Here is a 14,181-nt window from a genome sequence, read left to right as displayed (position 1 = left end):
GTGAAGAAACTAACAACAGTGAAGAGGAGGTCCATACACTTTTTGTCAGTGGCCTTTCTATGGATTTTAAACCACGTGAGCTTTACATTCGCTTTCGATCATTTACGGGATATGATGGTTCATTGATCAAGCCAACATCAAAACAGCCAGGTGGCTTTGTTACAGTTGACAGCAGAGCCGGAGCAGAAGCAGCAAAGAATGCTGCGTTCACCGATCTTGCAGCTGCAACGGCTGCACTTCATGCTCAGATGTGCTGGTATCCTCCATCTGAAGCATCTCTGCAAGGTTGGAAGTCTCGTCAGTATTGTGAAATATTTAACTGCCCTTATCCAAGAACTCATTTCTTCATGGAGTGGTGTGCAAGGACAGACTGAATTTGTTTTCAGATTGGACTTTACTGCAGGAGATTTTGGATAACTGACTCATTTCCACTCAACTTGGAGTTGATTGAGTGGTCACTAATGACTGTGGATTTAAGAACTTTACTGGTGAAAACCTTTTTTCCATGTGGGAGGATCCTGCAGATTCTATCCACTGCATGGAATAGTAATTCTTGTTAAAATCATTGTATGCTCTGTGTCAATGACTTGCTTAAACACTGGCTGTCAGAGTCTTATGAATAAGCTGGTAGTGACACCTTGGTAATTATCATGGAATGATAAAAGGAGGGAATGTGATATAAAAGAGTTAATTTGCTCTGCTGACCTGCATAAAATTGAATGCCCTGGGGGTAGCATTCTACAGTTAGAATATAAGTGAATTTACATTGTCATCTCTTGCCATTCAGAGCCATATACATGGCCATCTCCTATTATTTAGAGATAATTCACATTTGCATCGTCATCCTATCTTAATCAGTATGAACATTGTAGTTGCAATTTTGACTACTCCCTGAAATTAAAAAAATGATTTGCAACAGATTTGAACATTAAGGGATGATCTACACTACATTGTTTCTGGAGATGATTAGGTCACTGAGTAGCATGTGACTGTGGGGGACTGACTGGGGGTTGTCTTGTGGGCATTACTGACTGTGATGTAAAGATTTTGTATAAAAGGTGGACTGTTCCTTTGTTCAGAGAGATCTCTCGACACGCTTGGCAAGCATGGCAAAGAGTGTTAAGAGTTTCTCCAAAGTTTGTACTGTATTTGCTTAATAAACTTTTGGTTGTTCACAGAAGCTGGTGTTTGCAGTTGCATCAAGTGTGTAAGGATCTTGGGGAAAAAGGACTTAACACTTCATGCTCCTGCCAAGACCTTGAAAATTCCATCCCTCCACCTTCACATTGCCCATTTCTGACACTTCCCTTCCTTTTCTTGATCTCTCTGTCTCCATTTTGGGGAATAAACTGTCCACTGCCATTCACTACAAAGCCACTGACTCCCATAACGATCTTCACTACAGCTTGTTACACCCCACATCATGCAAGAACACCATTCCATTCTCCCAATTCCTTCATCTACATCACATCTGTTCAGATATTGCCATTTCCAAAACAGCACTGCTGACGTGGCTTGCTTCTTCCTTGATGGTGGTTTCCCATGCTATGTGGTTGACACGGCCCTCAACCGTAACCGACCTATCATGCATGCTTCCACCCCTGCCCCTTCTCCTCTCTCACAACAACGGGTTCCCCTTGTCTTCACTTTTCATCGCACCAGCCTCCACATTCAAAGGATAATTTTCTGCCATTTCAGACAACTCCAGCAGAATACCATCACCATACAATTGTCCCCTCACTCCCCTGTCTGCATTTTGCAGGGATTGTTCCCTCTGGAACACCATAGTCCATTCCACACCAATCAACTCCCCCCTTCCCATGTAACCAAACCTGCCCCTTCACCTCCTCCCTGCTCACCATCCCAAGGACCTAAACAGTATTTCCAGGTGAAGCAGCAATTCACCTGTACCTCCTCCAATTTTGTGTATTGTATTTGCTGCACCCAATGTGGTCTTACCCTACATTGGAGAAACCAAATGCAGATTAGTTGACTGCTTTGTGGAACATCTCTGCACTGTACGCAAGTATGACCCCGATCTTCCCGTAGCCGGTCATTTTAACACAGGGTCCTGCTTACATGCCCCCATGTCTGTCCTCTGCATGCTGCAGTGTTCCAGTGAATCACAGCACAAACTGGAGGAACAGGCACTTTACAGCCTCCAGACTAGGCACTTTACAGCCTTCTGGACTTAATATTGAGTTCAACACCTTTAAATTGGGAACCATTTCTTCCCTTTCTTTGAGTTTGTTACTTTCTGTTAGCATGTCATCTCTCCCCTCCCACAAGCCCAATGGGACTGTCTATACTTTCAAGTCTGGCAGGGCACACACCACTGTTCTGCTGTTCTCACATTCCAATCACTTAATCTGAACTATCAACATCTTTTCTCCAACAGCACCCTATGCCCACTACCCCCAACCCTCCCCTCAAACAATAGCATAAATGCAGTCCCCTTCACACTGCAGCCTCAATGAAGACTCATCTAGACTCAAGACATTAGCTTGCTCTCTCTCCATAGCTCTTAATCTTTTTGTTATTGAACACCTCAGTTGTCCAATACTGAAATACAAGATTCTGAGTTTAAGTTTGTTCTTTGCCTATGGCTAATATGTAACTATTTGAAACTACATTTTTATGTGACAGTCTTGAAGTGGAAGGACACAGTTAACCTTAATTCTAAACGTTCACCTGTTAAGTACTTTTGTGAAGATCAGATTAAATGAAAAGTAATTCCATCTGCAGGTTTTAACATGATTTACTGCAAAGACGCAGAATGAGCAGGAAATATTTAAACCAGTCAGGTTTCAACAGAGGTAGAAACAGATTTCCTTGGTTAAATGTAATGGCTGCAGCAACTTATATAAATCATGCAATTGTGAGTTGACCGGTTAATAGTGCCATCGACTTGGAAATTAGAATTGTCAACTCTTTCAAGAATATTACTGAGGGACTTTTTCAAGAGAAAACAGAAATCCTTGCAATTGTCTCTCATTGAAAGACTTGATTGACAACACAGACAAGGTGAAGGTTTGGGGAGTTGTTATTCCTAGTGAGTTTTGAGAAGATTTGTTGCTCAGGTTGAAGTTTTGGATGTAGGTTTGCTTGCTGAGTTGAAAGGTTCATTTCCAGATGTTTCGTTACCCTACTAGGTAACATCTTCAGTGGGCCTCAAACGAAGCAATGCTGAAAATTCCTGCTTTCTATTTATATGTTTAGGTTTCTTTGGGTTGGTGATGTCATTTCCAGTGGTGAAGTCACTTCCTGTCCCTTTTCTCAGGGGGTGGTAGATGGGGTCTACAGTTATTTAACCTGAATAACAGTTGTTATTCCTGTTAAAACTGAAGACCAGTAACTTGGAACTTGGAGTTATTCGCATAATTAGAATTAATAAAAAAAGCATGAATAGAACAGTGTTAGAATGGACAATTCAGAATTCAAAAAGGCTTGGCCAGCTATTTAGACTTTTTTATGCTGATCTTGCTAATGTTGATTTCACCTAGTGCAAGCACTGTACAATGTAACTTGTATGCCTCTGCCTAAGTCTTTGTGTTCTGTACATCTTTCATTTCCTGACTGTACTGATTGTAAAAAAAGGCTTTTCACTATACTTCAGTATGTGACAATAAATCAATCAAACAAGCTTAACACTTGTGATACAGTAAATTCTATAGCACTTTGTACTTTAAGTATGCACTTATTGCATTTTTGTGTTATCGTTAACAGTTCATGCATACATAATTAATAGATTGCATTGAACCTCACTATCTAGTGCAGATATTTTCCTAAGCAAATTGTTTAGAATCATTAATACACATCTCTAGAGCTGGTGGGAAGTGCATTCCATCCTCTTGGCACAGGATGCCACCACTGCACCACCGCACCACCAGACCACTTAAATCAGCAATCAGTTATTTACTATGACACCAGCAATGCATGCGAATGTTTCTGCCTAGTGTTGAATCAGTGGTCTTTCTTGATTAAAGTGAATTGGACAACCACTACACAGAAACAGGGCCATTATCTCATGCAGATATTTTGTTATCAACCTGTTTGGAGAGGTTACTACATACCACTGGCACAGTTGAACTTGAACCTAGGCCTCTTGTTTCAGAGATACATTATCTAGTATAGTAACAAATATTTAAGTTGGAACATGTATTCTCAACTAAAAGGATAACGGGGATGTTTCATCGGTTCAACCACATTTAATTTCTATGATTGAGGAAATTCATCCTTTGTTGTTCTGATTTCATGCCTTCCAATCTCTCAATGACATGCGAGAAGTGCAAATTAAGCAATCAGGCAATCTGGGTACTTGAGGATTAGATTAGATTAGATTAGATTTTTTTTTTAGATTAGATTACATTACAGTGTAGAAACAGGCCCTTCGGCCCAACAAGTCCACACCGACCCGCCGAAGCGAAACCCACCCATACCCCTACATTTACCCCTTACCTAACACTACGGGCAATTTAGCATGGCCAATTCACCTGACCCTGCACATCTTTTGGACTGTGGGAGGAAACCGGAGCACCCGGAGGAAACCCATGCAGACACGGGGAGAACGTGCAAACTCCACACAGTCAGTCGCCTGAGGCGGGAATTGAACCCGGGTCTCAGGCGCTGTGAGGCAGCAGTGCTAACCACTGTGCCACCGTGCCGCCCAGGATCTGTCTGTTTAAAGTAGATCTTATAGCTTAAAAGGAATCTGATGGGCTATATCCCAGATATTAAAGGAAGTAGCTTCTGAGATAGTGGATGCACTGGTAGTAATATTCCAAGAACTCTTAGATTTTGGAAATGTCCAAGAGAATTAGAAAGCTGACAATGTAACATTTTTATTTAAAAAGGGAGAGAGACAAAAAGAGGTAACTAAAGACCAGTCAGCTTAACGTATACTATCAGAAAATATTAAGAGTCCATTATAAAGGATGTCATAGAGTGTTTAGAAATATATAATGTTATCGATAGGAGTCAGCATAGCTTCATGAAGGAGAAATCATGCCTGACAAATGTACCAGAATGCTTTGGAGGAAGTAACAAGCATGATAGATAAAGGGGAAGCAGTAAACTGCAATATATTTGGATTTTCAGGAGGCTTTTGATACGATACTACACATTAGGTTACTTAATAAGAGGCCACAGTGTTGGAGATAGTATATTGGCATTGATAAAGGATTGGTTAACTAATACATATCAAAGAGTTGGAGAAAAGGGAGCAGATGGAGTATAATATGGGCAACGTACTTTCGTACTTTCACAGAAAGAACAGAGAAGCTGAATATTATTTAAATGAGAAAAGACTGTAGAAGGCTATAGAACAGGCAGATGAATCATAAAAGGCTAAGATCCAAATTCAAGAAGCAATAGGAAAGACAGATGAAACGTTGGCCTTTAATTCAAGAAAATGGAATATAAAAGTAGTGAATGTAATGATTGTAATGGGGTCAGCTAGGTGAACTGCAGAGAATATGAGTTCCCTGATTGGGGCTGTTAATCTTGCCCAATCATGAAGCCCTGGCTGACAGATAAAAACAGGGGTATTGTGCAGTGGAATCTCGTCTGTGCTTACCCCTGCCCAGATGGAATTTCACATTGACCCCAAAGTCCCGTACTTCCCACAGGAACCTGTGCCCCACAACCTCAGCCGCCTTCGGAATATTAGTTTTACCCCTTTTAGGGACATAAAACGGCGGGTCCTGTATCGACTGCTGCTGCAAACCATCTACCTCTTCTCCCTCATTCACAGCCCTGACATGCCTTGGCATGCCCATTTGGCGGTGGGATCTTCAGTGGAGGGCTCTCTACGTGGGAGTCCTCTCCCTTTCTCTTGGGGATCTGGGGTGGAGGGTGCTGCACGCAGCGGTCCCCTGCAACCACAGATTGCGGTGGTTCACGGACTCCAAGCCCAACTGCTTGTTCTGTGGTGTTGTGGACATTGGGTGTGGGCATTTGCACTCCCTTTTTGATTTTCTAAAAAACCTGCTTCTCTGTTTTTGGTTGCACTTCAGTCCCATGCTCCTGATCTTTGGGCACCCGATACAGAGGGGGCAGGGCAGGTCTGAGGACCTGCTCGTGGGTCTGCTCCTGGGCCTGGCCAAATTGGCCATAAACAGGTCCAGGCAGCAGGCCATGGAGGAAGTCATTATGGCCGATTGCCTGCCCCTTTTCTGCGGTTACATTAGAGCCCGGGTATCTCTGGAGAAGGAGCACGTTGTGTCCACCAACACCTTTGAGCTGTTCAGGAAGAGGTGGGTACCACAAGGAGTGGAGTGTATTATTTCCCTGTCCAATTCTGTTTTGATTTAATCCCTGCCCTCCCCTTCACTGTTTGATCACGCAGCATTGCCCTTTGATGTGAGGTGCATCGCTTGTCACTGGTCACTTGGGTGTTTCTTTTCTTCCTGGTGGTGGAAATTGAATAAAGGTTTATACACCTTGTGTCTTTCAGTGTGTCTCACACCTGCACACATACAACATGGGTGTTGGGGAAAAATAAGTACTACCGCAGTTAGGCGGTTGTGTGTGGGGAGGGAAAAAAACAGGAGTGTCAGAGGTACTGTTCACTCCGAGAGCTGCCTCTGATGGAGCTGGATCAATGTCAAGAAGTGAAAGACAAAAAACAAAAAAAACAGAAATACTAGACAACCTATCATTCTGAAAGCTAGCTCTGAGGGAGCTAGATTACTGTTAAGGACTTTCTACATGTAAGTAAAGGGTGACTAAGTGAAGGGATGCCAGCCTCTGTGGGGTTATTTCAGTGGTGATTAGATTAGATTACATTACAGTGTGGAAACAGGCCCTTCGGCCCAACAAGTCCACACCGACCCGCCGAAGCGCAACCCACCCATACCCCTACATTTACCCCTTACCTAACACTACGGGCAATTTAGGATGGCCAATTCACCTGACCTACACATCTTTGGACTGTGGGAGGAAACCGGAGCACCCGGAGGAAACCTACGCAGACACGGGGAGAACGTGCAAACTCCACACAGTCGCCTGAGGCGGGAATTGAATCCAGGTCTCAGGCGCTGTGAGGCAGCAGTGCTAACCACTGTGCCACCGTGCCGCCGTGGTGACGTGAGCAAAGCACGCTCCTGAAGAAGTTCACTCATGACAATTATTATTGAGTTAGGCTAAGCATTTCTGGCTGAAAATGAGTTGCTGGAAAAGCGCAGCAGGTCAGGCAGTATCCAAGGAGCAGGAGAATCAACGTTTCGGGCATAAGCCCTTCTTCAGGAATGAGGAAAACGTGTCCAGCAGGCTAAGATAAAAGGTAGGGAGGAGGGACTTGGGGGAGGGGCATTGGAAATGCGATAGGTGGAGGGAGGTCAAGGTGAGGGTGATAGGCCGGAGTGGGGTGGGGGCGGAGAGGTCAGGAAGAAGATTGCAGGTTAGGAAGGCAGTTTCCTCATTTCCCCTCCTTTCCTCATTTCCTAATTTCTCCAGTTTCCTCATTTCCCCTCCCCCCACCTTGTCTCAGTCAAATCCCTCGAACTCAGCACCGCCTTCCTAACCTGCAATCTTCTTCCTGACCTCTCTGCTCCCACCCCACTCTGGCCTATCACCCTCACCTTGACCTCCCTCCACCTATCGCATTTCCAATGCCCCTCCCCCAAGTCCCTCCTCCCTACCTTTTATCTTAGCCTGCTGGACATGCTTTCCTCATTCCTGAAGAAAGGCTTATGCCCGAAACGTCGATTCTCCTGCTCCTTGGATGCTGCCTGACCTGCTGCGCTTTTCCAGCAACACATTTTCAGCTCTGATCTCCAGCATCTGCAGTCCTCACTTTCTCCTTAAGCATTTCTGGCATCAAGCTGTTATTTAGGAACACCGTAAGACCTTTAGAGATAGGAACAGAAATTAGGCTCCATCATCCAATCATGGCTGATAAGTTTCTCAACCATATTCTCCCGCTTTCTCCTCATAACCCTTGATCCCCTTGACAGTCAAGAATCTATCTATCGCTGTCTTAAATGTACTCAATGACTTGCCCTCCGCAGCCTTCTGTGGCAATGTACTTCCATAGATTCATCGAGCTGAATACATTTCTCATTATCTCTATTTTAAAGGGTCTTTCCTTTATGCTAAGGCTAAGACTATGCTCTCGGGTCCTAGTTTCTCTGACCAATGGAAACATTTTCCCAGCATCTACTCTGAAAGCTTGAGTCATTCGATCCTGCCATTGAAGACTGAGCCCGGTATGTGGAAGAAAGCACTTTTTTTTTCCGGCAAATGTCATTGCAGCAAATGAAAAGCAATGATTAATTCTCCTGACAGCTTTTTGGGTTACTTACCCTGAGACACCAGATATTAAACCATGCAAGAGTTGACTGATTTAGTTGAGAAATATTATAACAACAAGCCTTCTCAAATTTTCAGTTGTCATTGTTTTTTACTTGGCAATTCAAGAGGCAGGAGAGTCAGTAACTGAATTTCTGATTTGGTTAAGACTGGCGGATTTTGGTTTAACCTTTAATGAGATGTTGATTGACTATTTGGTATGTGGGATTTATGATGTAATCATGCAAAAACACCTACTAGCTGAAGCCCAACTGGATTTCAAATAGGTACTACAACTAGCTTTATCATTAAAAAATGCAGCAAGTGGAGGATATAAGTTGCAGAATCTTCTGACAGAAATGGACTCCCTGTGTGACTGAGTTTGGGAAATGTCTCTTAAATGAAAGAAATTGGATAGTCTCACTCAGGACATATCTTGAAAAGAGAGACTCTAGGTCAGCCCACAGCAAAACCCCAAATCAAAGCCAAGCTTCAGCCAAATAGTTAAAATTTTCTTCAGGATTCAGCAAGCCATTGTAGTTGATGCAGATGTGCGGACCCGAGACAGCAAAAGAGGTCCAGAAGCACAGAACTCATTGGCCAATATCCAGGAGAATGCACACCTTGGACATTCCACCTAAATCTGATTTGGAACAGTTAAATTGCTTAGCAACATCCAAATCAGAACTGATCAAAATAAATGTCTGGTTAAGTGGTCACCCAGAACTAATGGAGGTCAATATTGACACTGCTATTTCAAATGATTGCAGAACCAGTCATTAATAAAATTTGGTCTGGACTCCAACCCTCAGGTTTGCTCAAGACCTTGGTTAGACTGAGAATCTATACCAGTGAACATTTACAGATTAAGGGTACAACTTTGGTTCTGGTCTCTTAGAAAAGCAACTGGTTCAGTTATCACTGATTGTAGTAAAAGGATCGGGCCCAAGCTTAATAGGGCGAAATTGATTGAGAAAGATTCACACAGATTGGCTCAACATTTCTCAATGTGAAAATGACTCCCTGAGTGAAGTCCAAATTAAATACCCAGAGGTCTTTCAGGAAGGTCTAGGGATTATCAATGGAGCAAAGGCCACCTTGCATGTTGACCAGGAATAAATTCCATGATGCTGCAAGGCCCACCCAGTGCCATTTGCCTTATGGGCAAAAGTAGAGGCAGAAGGAATCATCAAACTCAGTACAGTTTGTGGAAAGGGCATCGCTTACCAGTCATACCGATTGTGAAGCCTGACAGGCCAGTTCAGCTTTTTGGGGATTTTAAACAAATGGTAAACTACTTTTCACAGCTAGATAAATACACAATCCTGTGCATTGAGAATTTACATAGAATTTACAGGGGGCTGTCTTTTACGAAACTGGGCATGAATCATGTGTTTTTGCAATTGCAAAATTGGTTAGATGAGGATTCCCAGCAATATGCTACAATTAATTCCCATTAGGGTTTGTACCAATATACAATACTGCCAGTTGGGATTTCATCAACCTATGTAATTTTTCAGCAGATAATGGAGAACATTTTACAAGGTCTACCCCAGGTTGCCATTTGTCTAGATGATTTGCTAATAACAGGGAAAACTAATAAGGAGCACTTGGAGAACTTGGATATAGCCCTTAAACATTTCCCCCTGGCAGGCATATGCCGTAGAAGGGAAAGGTATCTTTATCAGTCACCCCAAGAAACCTACTTGGTCTACAAATTTGATTAGACTGGGTTACACATGTTGGAAGACAAAGTGAGGGCAATCAAAGGTGCCCCTGCTCCCACATCTATTCAGGATCATAGGTCTTTCCTTGAGCTGCATTATTGCTAGAAAGTTCATACACAACCTGACTTCCATTCTGGCACTTTTGCATCAACTCTTAGAAAAGGGTCAGCCTTGGAAATGGTTTCAAAGTGACAGCTATCTTCCTCTAAAGTGTTGGCACACTCTGATCCCATACAAGACCTGGCATTGACATGAAGCTTCCCCATATGGCTTTGGAGTAGTATTAGCTCACAGGTGGCCCAATGGAGAGGAACATTCAAGAGTGCTTGCATCCAGGACTTTGGCTAATGCAGAGCACAAATATGTCTAGATAGAGAACAAAGGTTTGGTGCTCACATTTGGAGTCAGGAGGTTCTACCAATACCTTTGTAATTTGCATTAATAATAGACCACAAACCCCTGCTAAGTCTACATAAAGAGGACAAGGAATGCTGCCCATAGCTTTAGGCCAAATTCAGTGGTAGGCTCTAATATTAAGTACATGTAATAGGCAGACAGATTTTTAATCGGTAAGGAAATCAAGGTTGTAGAAATAAACATGAAATTTGAGGATTATCAGATCAGCCATGATTTCATTGAATAGTGGAGCAGACTCGATGGGCTGAACAGTCTACTTTTGCTCCTACATCTTATAGGAGCAAAGACAGGCTAATAACTAGAATACTGTTTTGTGCAATATATGTCACAATGCTGGTGTTCTTATAAAACAATGTAGCCTTTGCCTTATTGTGAACAAAACCAGTGGAGATTCATCAGTTTAAAGTAAACACTTTTTACTTGTGTTACAAGATCAGACAGAGGATGATCAATTGAACCCATTAAGTATTCATCTGCTTATCACGAACAGTAATCTGTTTCTCAAATTGTGACAGCTTGGTTATTGACTTACCACATGTTTTGTTCTTTGGTGGTCACTGTAGAGCAGATAGGGTTTAATAAGGAGCATCCATGGAACTGCGAGCAGGGCAATGAGAACTAAAAATGTTTGGATGCTCCTCTGGAAAAGAGAAACATATTTTGTAGAAAGATTCTATTTTGTACCTTAGACGTTAACAATGAGCTTCGATTCTGATTTTCCTAGCCATTGCTACAGAACTTTATGTTCGCACACCTTAAACATAATAAACAGTGTCTATGTTCTTGAATTTCTATGCAGTGGTTGGAACTAATTGTTTGGATACCATTGTATACTAATAAGTATTTTCGTTCATTCAAAGTGCTTGATTGCATCCATTTTTAGAGTTATTTAGGAGTATGCATAGGCAGTGGCATAATAGTAATGTTGCTGGACTGGCACCCCAGAATAATGTTTTGGGGTTTTGGGTTTGAAAATCAGCATGGTAGATGGTAAAATGTGAACTCAATAAAACTTGGAATTAAGAAAAATCTAGTGCCAACCATGTTCACTCTTGACTGTTGTAAAAATCCATTTGGTTCACTAATGTCTTTTATGGAAGCAAATTTGCATCTTTACTTCCATGTGGCTCCAGATCCACAGCAATGTGTTGACTCTTAATTGCCCTTGGGTAAATGTATGGATGGGCAACAAAGGGTAACCTAGACAGTGACACTAATGTTCTATGAATAAATTAAAAATGTTATGTACACACCGAGATGGAGGAAAATTCATAATATTTTCTCTGTCTCTTTCATACTGCGATAGATACAGGACAAATTCAAAGGTAGTTTCTTTACTCAGAGAGTAGTAGGGAACATGGAATGCACTGCCTGCAACAGTAACAGACTCGCCAACTTTAAGGGCATTTAACAGGTCATTGGATAAACATATGGATGATAATAAAATAATGTAGGATAGATGGGCTTCAGATTGACTCCACAGGTCGACACAATATCCAGGGCTGAAGGGCCTGTACTGCACTGTATGTTCTATGTTCCATGTGCTCTGAATTCTCTTTATGTATCAGGTTTACTTCTAATCATGTCTTATTTCTTTGTCACACACCTACTAAGCCCACTACCTCTATCACCTAGAAGAACAACAGCAGCAGATACATACTGTAAGGTCCCTTCCAAATCACGTACCATTCTGACTTAGGAATGTCTTGCTTTTCGTTCATCATCACTTGGACAGCATCCTGAAACTCCTTATCTAACAATATTGGGAGTATAATTACACTACATGAGTGTAGCAATTCAAGGAGGTATGTTGCTATCATCTTCTCAAGAATATTAACAATGGGCAATAAATTCTGTTTGTGCCAGCAATGCCTATATTCTCTTGTCCCTATTAGTCTCTGACAACTATCGTGTTAATACCAGCAGTGACAGGATGTGGGCTTAAATTAGCATTAATTGACCTTCTGGCCAGGGACTTAATCAAGGTTCAGGAAAATCTGTGAATCTTAGTCTTGACCATTACATAATTGATGAACTCACTTAAACATCTATTTCACTGTTATACTTCAGGTAGCATAGCTCCACATTTGGAAAACTGTGACATATTGAGCAAAATTAAACCCTCCTAAATGCTCTAATGTCTCATGATAATTAGCTTAAACCTGAATGTTTTAATTGTTTGTGACCATCCATGTAAATACTAGAGGAGATTGACTCTTAGAATAATAAAAAAAGCATCAAAAACATTTTGCAGAAATGTAGGACAGAGTTTGTGACTTGGATATAGGGATTGTCTTATGTTTTCACTTCGTAATGCAATTATCCAATTCCCCCTGATTCCGCATAACCTGAAGCCAGTACTTGATCAGACTTTCTGGCTGCCAAGATATGAATGGTCAACTCATATAATAATAATTGTTCCTGTTATATGAATGCGATACATTATTTTATTATTAAGATTGAAGTTCCTGCATTCATAATAAAATCAAAGGAAACCTATTAAGTAGTGTAATCAGATTGTGACATGATTTTAAAACTCCCATCGAACTCTCATCATGACATTGCTTATAATTGTTGATGAAAGTCTGTTATTGTTTCAAAATTGCAAATTTCAAATTTATTAAAACATATAACACTACTTTAATAATCTTAATAAAACATTTTCAAACAAACCAAACAGCCATACCCAGTTTTCTAAAGTGCCCACCTGCTTACAGTAGAAAGGTGTCATTGCTTGACCACTGTAGTTAAACATTAACATGTTAATGAAGTGAACAAGGATGCTGGGTGCGATCTCAGACTCAGACACAGTGAAAACACACCATTTGAAGATTATCAGGAAGACCAAATAGCCAAATAAGGCAGTCAAGAAAATGACCTCTGGGATAAACTCCAGGAAGATATTGGTAAGTTCCTTAAAGTAACTGAAAATAAATGCAGAAATTCTGAGTGAGTGAGCAACTCTGCATGATCCTGAATAATCCATTTTAATTGCAAAATCACCAAGATTCTGTTATTATGTGAAGAAAATGTTTATGAAATGGTATTTGTTATTACAAATAATATATAGCCAAATAAATCTATACATTAAAAATTGTATTAAAGAATAATTAAACAATGGGACACATTATTTCCAACAAAGGAACAGATTTTTAGCTTTGCCACGCCGGCATAATGTATTGTTAAGGCAGCATCCAGAAAAGAAAATATAGTAGCAGATTGCTAATTTTTACTACAGTATTCTGATACTTCTTCCTTCCCTATTATGAAAGGAAACTTTCATCCCCTCAACTTCTCACCATCAGATTTTCTTTTCTGTTCTTTGCCCAAATGTTGTTTAAGGCCTACATGAGAAAGATGACAACTTGCCTAATTTACAAATGTAGGACCGGAGAGCTAGTTTTATCTGGATGATGCAGTCATGACACTGATTTGGAAAGTTGCTGCTATTTCTATAATGCATCAGACAGCTGGCCAAATGCAGGAGCTTTCCAATCTCTGACCTCAAGAAGCAGGAGCTATCATTGTATTTAAAGGGCTACTAATCATGCCTTCATTGTTGTTTCTGCTGCGTAGAGCTGTCTGAAAGCATTGCTTCTCAAACTTTATCCTATTGTGATACCCATGATCCCAGTCTGTGGGTAGGAAGTGACACATGAGAAATTGAGTCTTCAATTTTGGGCAGGTAGGCCATGCCCAGTACATCTTGTGCTTCAAGGCAATACTATTGACACTGATAGAGAGACTT

At 41.3% G+C, this 14,181-nt stretch overlaps 1 protein-coding gene across 2 annotated transcripts in view; it reads right to left on the bottom strand.

Moving 5' to 3' along the window:
• The window catches only part of LOC122549954 (V-type proton ATPase 116 kDa subunit a 1-like), a 140,626-nt gene that overhangs the window by 21,106 nt on the left and 105,339 nt on the right, over window positions 1-14,181 (bottom strand). Inside the window, exons 16-17 of one of the 2 annotated variants that reach the window (XM_043690237.2) lie at window positions 13,141-13,357; window positions 10,966-11,073 (exon numbers count right to left, since the gene is read on the bottom strand). In XM_043690237.2, the coding sequence (XP_043546172.2) occupies window positions 10,966-11,073; window positions 13,141-13,357 (325 nt within the window). The remainder of the gene's footprint in view (window positions 1-10,965; window positions 11,074-13,140; window positions 13,358-14,181) is intronic. The other variant, XM_043690238.2, reaches the window with a different exon arrangement.

The sequence above is a fragment of the Chiloscyllium plagiosum genome, unplaced genomic scaffold, assembly GCF_037043375.1.
Source record: "Chiloscyllium plagiosum isolate Xiang-an unplaced genomic scaffold, Cpla_swu_hap1 HiC_scaffold_5, whole genome shotgun sequence".
NCBI classification, from domain to species: Eukaryota; Metazoa; Chordata; class Chondrichthyes; order Orectolobiformes; family Hemiscylliidae; genus Chiloscyllium; species Chiloscyllium plagiosum.
This window is presented reverse-complemented; position numbering and strand designations above follow the sequence as displayed.